The 10,007-nt window shown below is 43.4% G+C and overlaps 1 protein-coding gene across 1 annotated transcript in view; it reads right to left on the reverse strand.

The window, feature by feature from the left end:
- T265_05069 (hypothetical protein) overlaps positions 1-7,171 on the reverse strand; it is a gene marked incomplete at both ends in the record, with an annotated part of 87,001 nt that extends 79,830 nt beyond the window's left edge. Inside the window, one exon of the mRNA XM_009169980.1 lies at positions 7,115-7,171. Coding sequence (XP_009168244.1) covers positions 7,115-7,171 — 57 coding nt within the window. The remainder of the gene's footprint in view (positions 1-7,114) is intronic.
- Positions 7,172-10,007: the final 2,836 nt, after the last annotated feature.

Here is a 10,007-nt window from a genome sequence, read left to right on the forward strand (position 1 = left end):
AGTGGTGCGGTTTTTGTTCGTTTCTTTCACGATCACAATGTGGCCAGGTGAGCGCATTTAGTATTATCTACCCCATAAATAAATCCATCAGTAGTAGCGTATACTCGACCTGGGTTTTTCACTTACTGAGTCTCAGATAACAAATCCTACCACTTTGTTCACATAACCCGTTTTCAGTTTTTAATGGGCACCTCGTTTTGCTGTAACGGTTACCTAAAACGCCCATGTTTGCATTGACTTACGCTGGTCGACAATCTCTTGTTGTTGGCGTCGCTATCAAAACTGACCGTCGGCATTAGTTCTAAGCTGATTATACCTGGTTCAATTAGTCTTGCAGCTTTTGGGGGAGCCCTTTGCAAGAAAATCAGCCGAACAGTGCAAGTACGTCTTTGAGGTTTAAGCTGAGCAAGAGTTCGGCTGTAAACCAAGATTACAGAGTCCCAGCTGGAGAAGTGCGTTATAGAGATTAGATCGAGCTGCGATTGGCTGTATCCGCCAACAGTTTGACTTTACAATGTGAACTCAAGTATACTGCATTCTTTCTCATAGACGGTTGGATAGGGTGAGCGGAAATATTGTTGGTTATGAATATCTCTGGGGTTAGATGTTGGTAAACCTGAAGTTCAAACTCAACGCAAACTCAAAAGTGTAACGGAGACTATAGTGGCATACTTATCAGCGTACAGGTATCGACCAATCTTTAAACAGTTGCTTAATTTGGGAAATTACACATATCCAAAACCGGCATCAATGGAACGTCTTTCTTATGAAAATTAGGCATACCATAAATTCACGCGATTTTGATGGCGAAGGGCTTTGGCGTTGGAGCAAGGCTTCTGAAGAATTCAGCGGTCCATTTTGACACACTCATCTGAAATGCTGATCCATGAAGACTGCACCTGCTCTCTGTATAGTGATGTCACCTCAGGTCATCGTCATTACTCATCAAAAACGGCAGCCATGCTAGGAAGAGATCGGAATCTGTTTTGCTTACAAGACCTTAGAAGTTCGCTTGCACCAGTAATCGGTGTTTGTAATGCAATGTCGGGTAGCCGGAATGCCACCGACTTTGGGTAGCTGACACAAATTGCGTCCGTTTTATTTTTGGTTTTCCCGAACAACGCAGCTAGGTCAGAGGGCGTCCGCTTCTTTTATGGAATTCCAGAACTACGCAGCATTTGGTGTTCCCACCTGCAGGAGGCCGATCACTATTGACGGCAATACGCGGAGTTAGCTCACCGTCATTTAGGAGTGTGCTCACCTGACGCATTTTAAAGACGAGTTTGTATACGTTGAGACGCGATTTCGTGGTCTTTTTTCCTACTAATGACTTTTGAGTAGTAACACGCAACTACAGGCTGCTAATCAAGCGCAGTCATGAAAACCCGCTGTAGTTTCTGCTACATAAGTGCCTTTGAGACCATTTTATAAGCGGATGAAAATCTCGCCATCAAAGCACCCTACATCCAGCGACAGAGGAAACGTATTACCCGCCGATGTGAGAAAATACCGACTTCAGTGGTCGATGCAGTAAATCAGTTCAGTTGATGCCTCAGTTGGTGCAGCGGCACGGGTTTACTAGTGCTATTCTCTTTTGGCACCCCATCATCGGAAGTCGACATGTTCCTGAAAGTTTGCTCAACAGCGGAAAAGTTAACCCAAGAACAGAATTCGGATGGTTTACTGTTATTCCCCCTTGGTCGAGCCTACAGGCAGTCTCAAAGCTGTTTGACTGCCGGTCAGGTATCTCGACTCATCTGAGGATTTTCGTCTGATAATGCACGTAGGACTTTTCATTAAGTGGAAAGCAGCCTATGTTATCTTGCTGGGGAAGATTATTTACCCTGTATTGCTTCCAAGGTTTATCCACTTGTTACACATTATTTGCTTCTGCAAAATGTTTTATCCGTAAATAAAGATTTTTCTGTTTACTAAGCAACATAAATCTAGACAACCTCTATGTCGCTAGCTGTTGAACGCCCCAAAACAACGGTTTGTATGTATTGGCAACAGCCGTTTTGTCAACAGAGAAGTTTACTACAAGAAGCAACTAATGATTCGTGCGTTTTTAAGCCTACATTCTGGACAGTGTAATCATACAGACTAGGTCTATTTGTCCAACCTCAGTGATTATAACATTTATGCCGACTTTCTTTAGACATATTTTCGTTGCCGAAAGGCTAATCTAGTGATCGGTGGTCTCGATTACCAACCTCACAGAGTTTCCTGTGATGCGCACTAAATTAACCAGCAACAATAAAGCTGCTATATGATGCCTTTTAAATATCATTCATAAGCTGGTTTAACTCGCGTGACCAAATATCCAGCTGGATTTCTCACAACTGTTCATATTACCTGCAAATTTCGTGCATCATGATGAGCATGCATGAGGTGAAATGCGGACCCATAGAAAAACAATCTCTGAGCTGGAACGTGGCTCATGGGTAAGTCTTCCTCTGAATGGGTGAATACATTTTGAGCAATGCATCTAAGATGTTCAGTCATCGTGTCCAATTTACGCTTGGTTAGCGTTTTAGAAAGGAGGTATAATCCAAGTCTGCTATAAGCATAACTCGTCCCAAATGGCGTCGCTTTGGTTTTGAATGTGACACACAAATTTCATGTACAAAAAAATGTAACTTAACTGCAAACATTTCATAAACCCGGTGATGTTTCATTACCACAAGTGAAGCGCAGCTGCAAAGCTGCCAATGAAGATCATGTATTTTGAATTCTAAGCTTCCAACTTCACTCTCTCACGAGAAGTAGTATCAGTTATAGTAATGCTAAGTGGGGCCCACGTTATACCTTATCCACAAAAACACAGAAAGAACACTGAGATGCAATTCCAATCTCTGAGTCTGAGCTAAATTGGCTGGATCAAGCCAAACGTGTTGAGATTTGATTGCCGGCTGATGCAAGATAATCGATGGGTCTCCAGCTGACCACTGTCAGACCAAAATCACCGTCATAGGGCACAAACTGAGTACCGTATACACATATGGATGAAATCAGACTGCTCGGTATGTAAGATAGGCACTACGTAGTCACCGACAGGCTAGCAGCTGACCACTGTCAGACCAAAATCACCGTTATAGGGCACGAACTGAGTACTGTATACACAAATGGATGAAATCAGACTGCTCTGTGTGTAAGATAGCCACTACGTAGTCACCAACAGGCTAGGATGCACTGAATCACGTAATGTGACTCCATAAACATGCCTCGATTGATTAATATTGAGTGGAAAATAAGTAATCTTGTCACGACAGATAAACGGTGGGACTCCTGTTACAACGATAGATGACGGAATACGTACTCAAAAGGTTGCTGATTACTCGTCGAAAGCCCGGTGTGGCTCTTCTTTGGTTTCATCAAGTTGACACATTCCCCTCACGTTCTACTTTAACACTCTATTTGGGATAATCAGTCTGGCCTCACTGACTCGTTTAGATGCTCTTCTCACTCCGGTTGCTTTATGTACTTATTTTTCACAAGCTCTGAAGCTCATCGAACCAGTAGGTATTGTTTTCCTTACCGGTTGTAAGCCTAGGAAGTTGTGTGATAGTTCGACACTGGATATACCGGTGACCGTCCAATCCTCAAGCGCATTCGAAAATTATCTACAGATGCAGTGTAAGAGCTGTGACTAAAGCGGCGACCACATGGATCCATTCTTAATAAACGAGAACCACCATATTGGTGAAACCTAAATTGCTGCGGAACTGAAAAATTGACACCCAAAAAAGTGCTTATTCAGTCAATAGAATCCAGTTCATACCCGAACTAAAAGGAAAAAGCATATGTTGGTACAGTCTGTTGTGGCCCACGTGTAATCTCCGGACATCAGTAACCCCACAAGATTTCCCGGGTTATTCTCAAGGACGTGGAAGAGGGTGCTTCGGGTGTTCGGGCCTGGCCGGTGGAATTTCCTTTGGCCGTTTTGTCCCCGGTTTGCAAAGAGGCAGCCCCCAGATTTGTATCATTGGACTGGTTTTACGATTAGTTATACCATGCGCCTTTTGAACCGGAATACCAATACCTTTTTTTCTTGCAAGTGAGGTATGAGCGCACTGCATATAACTGTTTCATCCTTATTGGAAATTATTAGAAGTGAGCACCTCATGAAAACCAAGACAAATATTTTGGTTGTCAGGTTCTTTTTGTCGATGTGATCCATCGAAGCGCTAAACTTCCAATCACGCAACCTATAGAAAGTTGTTGCATGCTGGTTGGCTCGTATGAACTTTTGTGGCTACTCAGATTGACAAAATTTCTTGCCACGTGGATGGATTTAGCTCCGGGCACAAGGTTAGGCTTAGGCGCCACTAGTTCTTGCAGCAGACTATTTCAATATCCAGGTGTGATGGGTACGCCAAACATTACACACATATTAGTAAAATCGACTGAAATATTTTGCATCTCTGAAGGGGGTAGTCTGAGGAGTACGACGTTACCCTGTGGTTAACATTATCATGACCATGCGTACAAATTCCAGCTGAGGACGAATCAGATGGTCCGCTACGCACAGGTCTGATGCGCCTGATTCGCGCTAGATTTCTGCAGTGAAGGCAGCAAAACTAACAATTAGACTGCAATCTCAGGGAACGTATGTTTTCCAGTCTGAGCGCATTCATAAAGGTAATATCCCTTGCTGGATTTTGCAATCACTGCTTTCACATTGCGCACCCAGCACCACGACATATTTTGCAGCGCCTAGCTCACAGAAGTTCATCTGAAAGTGTTGTATTCTATTTCGAATCTCCGGTATAAGCCAGTAAAATGCAGGGGTTTTGGAACTATTACCGATGCAGCTGAGGCAAGATGACGCTGAATCTAAATTCACGGTTAGCAATCGTTGTTCGTGAACAGAATCTTACAAACAACTGACACAAGTGGGTACTATCTCGTAACAGCTCTCCTAAAACGAGTAGATGAATAAATGGGAACTGAGAAGTGCTTTTGCGAAGTTACGACCATAGTGCTTCTTCGCTGAACGAGTAGAAGAATTCTATGTAATCTACAAATATTTCATATGGCATCCGCTCGATCTGTGTATTAGATTTATCCTGAAGTGGAGCGCCTACGCTGCTTCATCCGCTCTTACAGCCACTTTGCTGTTCAGAGAAGGCCACCATACTTCTGAGTGGTGGACCATGATGAGGGCTATCAGATTGTCAAATGCGCACAAAAGGCTGAAACGATGATGGTGAAATTCAAAATCAAACCATCAGATTAAACCCTTCCCTTGCTTGAACTCAGGGCCTCCGGTCTCAAACCTATTTGTTTGAGATGCACTCACCAGCCCGAAATAAGTAATTCCATCGTTAAGTAACACTTGAACCTTGGCGATGGGTCACTTTTGGATAACAGTAAATACCAATAAAGCTACAGTGGAAGCCCAATGTGACCGGTTGGGATATACACCAAGAGTGCGCTTCTGTCAAACTCCAAGTGCTTAATTTGTTGGGAAATGAAACGGGTATGTCCTATTTGCCACCAGCCCAAGTAATTCCCCTGTGCACTGAGCGCCTGTTTACAGAGTAGTTTAAAGCAACAGTAAGTAGAACAGTGGTAGTGTTGAGGCAGTCTCTGATCACACCCGAACGTTTATTAGCCAAAAGTTACAATTTTCAGCATAAGGCATCTTCAAACATTTAATGCTTATGTGCAGCACAGCAACTGGTGCACGAAAACGATAGATAGTAATGAGCTAGACTAGTTAGCCAAACCACCGACTTGAATTGGCAAGGCCCGGTTGTATCGATTATTCAGCTTAAAGGTGTCAACATAAGGAGGGGGAATACAGCCGATTATGCAAGGTGGCTGAATTAAATATTCGCATGCATTAAGTGAGATGTTGTGAATTGCTAATCGTGTATGGGTGTTTATTCTACACTCGGAGTGGAGGGAATGAATATCCATCATAAGGGATTGGAAGATATGTAAATTTGAAATGCCAGCCCCATGCGCATTAAACACATAATGTTGTGCAGACATTTGCCAGTGCACTCCAAATGGATTCTCACGCAACAACCAGCGGTTTAATGCTCCCGAAGTTCCCAGTGAATTTTTGAGTCAGCACTGCTTTGGGTTATATCAAGATCGCATCAATGCACTAAGCTGCTTCCCCGGGATCTTCTTTTTTCTTGGTCGAAAGCTTATGTTTCGGAAACAATTCTGTCCCGATAAATAAAGTTTGTTATGTGGCCAACAGAAATTACATCAGTTGGTCTTGATATGAAGTAGATGGCTACGTTTGTGACACCCTTATTTTGTCCACCGAGCAATAATCTGATTTTTGGTTAAACAACCTACTTTTTGTTTCTGAAGTGTTGTGTTCAGAGTTACGAGCTGCTTGCCAAACAATCAGCAAACGCGGAGTGTGCGTTTTCCCTCTAAAGTCGGACCGCAGTCATGTTACGCATAGTTCGGTTCGGACTAGGTTGGTCACACATCTGGTGTGATGCATTTCATCGGGTCGAGCTCCAACTTACTCGTTTCATTAAAATTTATGGACCAGCATCCTCAGCACTAAATGGATAATGGCATGCTCAATGTGTGTACGAGCTTCGATCGCTATTTTTTGTACTATCTGTGTTCTGGATGCAAACTTATTACCGCTGCCGAAGGCCACTTTCAAGCCCAGCCTGTTATAGTTGTGTGACTACCTGTTCCTTCCTTAATGAAAGGCACAATTCCAAGTGAAGCACACTCTTTGGGAATAGTTTTCTCGATAATTTGGTGTACGGCTTTAGGAAGACCATAAAAACAATAGCCAGTGAGAAGCACTTTGCAAATGGAGGGGATAAGAAATTTGCATCGAGATAACTGACTCAGGTAAACAGGATAATCGATTATGCTGGACCGGATTGTTGTAAAGTCAGCCATATTCCCCATATTCACAAAATCCAAAGTGGAAGGCCAAATGCGCCATTTGAGTGTCTAGTGAATTTGTGATGGGGCAGTTTAGGCGGTCAGCCTCAAATCCACAGCAGATGCACGCCATGAATATACATCTATGCAAATGCTATTGCCGTCATTTGTAGGACAGTCCACCGTTCTTTCTTGTTCATTGCCCATCGAATGACATCAGAAAAATTGACGCATTCACTTTTTTCACCAACTCATTTTTGATTAACCCAACTGTGCGCTTCACAGCTTCACACATTTGTACTTAACATATCAACAAGTGGGTCCCAGTGGAGCACGCATGAACCCGCTGAGAGGTTGTTTATTAGCAAAACGAATCAAGCGGTTAAATGCCAGTAGACAGAACAGTAAGTGATTCAGCAGCTGAATATTTACGCATACTCGCGTACTCCTAAAGGAGCAACAAAGCAGCAACCAGCTCGTAAATTTCGGTAGTGAACTACATTTTTATCAGGTGGGGTAGTGGAGGATGGTCGGCAGATAGCAAAGTTAATCTGCAGAGTACACCATTGGGCGCGTTGTATCCTGTCCTCTGTTGACCTCATTTGAACACATAACAGTTAATAGTTAAAAATATAAGCACCCGGTTTCTTCTTTCACGTAGTGTTTCAGCGTAAGACGACGTTTGGGGCGTAAAACTCATTGATTATATTGACTTTGATTACCAAGCAATATCATTGGCGTAGATCGACACAGCTGGGTTGTATATTTTTTCCGGCCTAATGGCGTCAGCGCCCCATTCTGAAAAATGACCAGTTGTGCATGAGATTGGAACAGTATATTAGCGTGCATTGACTAGATACCCGCAAGTCCCGGAGCTCTCCACTGGATTGCTGATCGCGCCTGGGCACCTATGCCTTTACTCATTGACGGGGATATACATTTACGACATAGCGAAATGGAAATAAACGTGGGAGTAACACAAGCTCCATACACATATGACTGCATGTAGGTGGTTGCTTATATAGACATTTCGAACGATTTTTCAGTGTTACGGACTATTACCTCTTCTTTGTTGGCAATCCCTGGTCGGATTAGCGGATAGATTTTTCACTTGATCGAATTTCAAGATCCTGCCGAGAAAAATCAGTAATCAAATAAACATCTCTCCTTGTTGAAATTGGTACCGTAGGTGAAGGTAACATTGTGTTACCAGGACGAGTCATGGAACGGTTTCGTGTGTTTAGCCCATCTGAACGAAAAGCACGTTTTAGCTGGTTTTGAACAACCTAACGGAGTAAGGATGGCGCTATGATCAGATATTTGTGTCGCCGTGCCTCAGTACAGGAAAAGAAATGAACACCTTAGACAGTCTGTGGACTTGGTAACGATGCTAGCCGCCGTTCAGTTGTTATGAAATATTCTGGGGGCTACGCAGACGGCGGTGAAGAATTCGAGTGACATTATGTCCAGTCGGGAAGAATGCAGTGAGGTGAGCGTAGGGCGGTCTTGCACATTTACGTCTCCTAGAGAGGAAAATGTTGGTAGCTCGGGTGGCGTTGACTTGTTCGCTTAGCTGGGCAATTTGATTGCAACCGTTTCATCATCAGTGCGTTATTGGGGGGCACAGTGGTTGCGCGTTGAGAAGTGCTACGTGTGTAATGATATACATGCTGTCAGCCGGAGCTAAATTTTGATCGCGGTTAACTGTTCGGTCTGGCGGTTCCATTCGTCGCTCCGTTATTCTGTCGTAATTTGCCTATGCCCACGTGACCTTTGAGCTTGGCATCCCCTTGAGTCATACTCTGGTCGATGCTGGGGTGACATTTGTTCTTTCGCCTTCTGAGTCCCAGCTGGTGACCCTAATTGATTTGATTCCAAGGAGTTCCCTGTTTCTTTTTTGGTGGATGCGATATTCGGTTCTCCTTGAGTATTCCGGTTGATCTTTTGGTCCTTTGCACATAGATGTGCGTTAATTGGGTCCGTTCGATGCACCGTTTGATCGAATCTCCAATTCACTATCATTCTTCCAGAAATTCCCTTTCCGTGTCTCCTTTATCCGTGTGCCAAATTTTTGCGTTTTACAGATTTAATTTGTAGCCTTCTTGGTCTTCGTGTATGGGTATCGAGGATAGGAAGTAGTCGCCTGATGGCCGCATTGTGTTTTTTATTCGTGTGTATAACTTCCTACCAGTTTGTCCGACGTAGAACTTTTTGCAGTCCTCGCAGTCGATTTGGTATATAACATTGTTACTCTTGGTTTTGCTCGGTTGTCCTTTGGTTTCAAGATTAGTTTCCTTAAAGCGAAATTCGGTTTGTGGGCCAAGATCCCTTTTTCAGTCAATAATCTGGTTGCTAGTTCTGATGTATTCTTGATGTAATGTAGAAGTACCTGTCCGGCCACTTGTTTTTGCTGTTACTGTTGTTGAGATATCTTCTTTTTCACGCTTCCCTTGACAAAATTCCTTGGATATCCATTGTTCTGGAATATTCTGAATACCTGGTTTTCTTCCTTCTTGCGCAATTTTGTGGTGCAGCAATGTCTCCACCCTCCTGAACAGGATGTGGACGTCACTCTTCTTGTTGTCCACTGGATGATTGCTGTTGTAGTGCAGTATTTGATCCGTATGTCTGCTTCCAGAGTTCTGTTCATCCTTCTCTTCACTAAAACGTTCAAGAATGATAGTTGGTTGTTTCTCTCTCATTCTTGTTTGCAAATCACTAGCACGTTTCTATTTCGTGTAACCGCCGGTAAGATTGTCTCTCGGATCTGTTGTTGAACCTTCTCGAACATTTTGTTCACTTTCAGGGCGTGTCCTAAGCTGGCTAAACAATCTTTGTAAGATTCGTCTTCGAACTAGAAGTTAAGTCCCTTCATTAGAAGTTCTTGTTAGGTTCTGCTGAATTGGCGGCCAGATAGGATTTCAATCCAAGTGTCCCAATTGTGTTTTTTGTCCCTTGTGAGCTTGCGCAATTTCGTTTCCATGGCTGTTCTGTCTGCTCGGCGTCCAATTGCTATTTCAAGTTCTGCTAATTGGTGTGGACCGGTTTTGGCCAGACAACTTGTCTTGTTCTCGAGGATAACCTTTTCATATTTTCCGAGATGACTGTGTGCGTCTTTGACATTCGTCTGC

Source organism: Opisthorchis viverrini, assembly GCF_000715545.1.
Source record: "Opisthorchis viverrini unplaced genomic scaffold opera_v5_87, whole genome shotgun sequence".
Lineage (NCBI taxonomy): Eukaryota > Metazoa > Platyhelminthes > Trematoda > Opisthorchiida > Opisthorchiidae > Opisthorchis > Opisthorchis viverrini.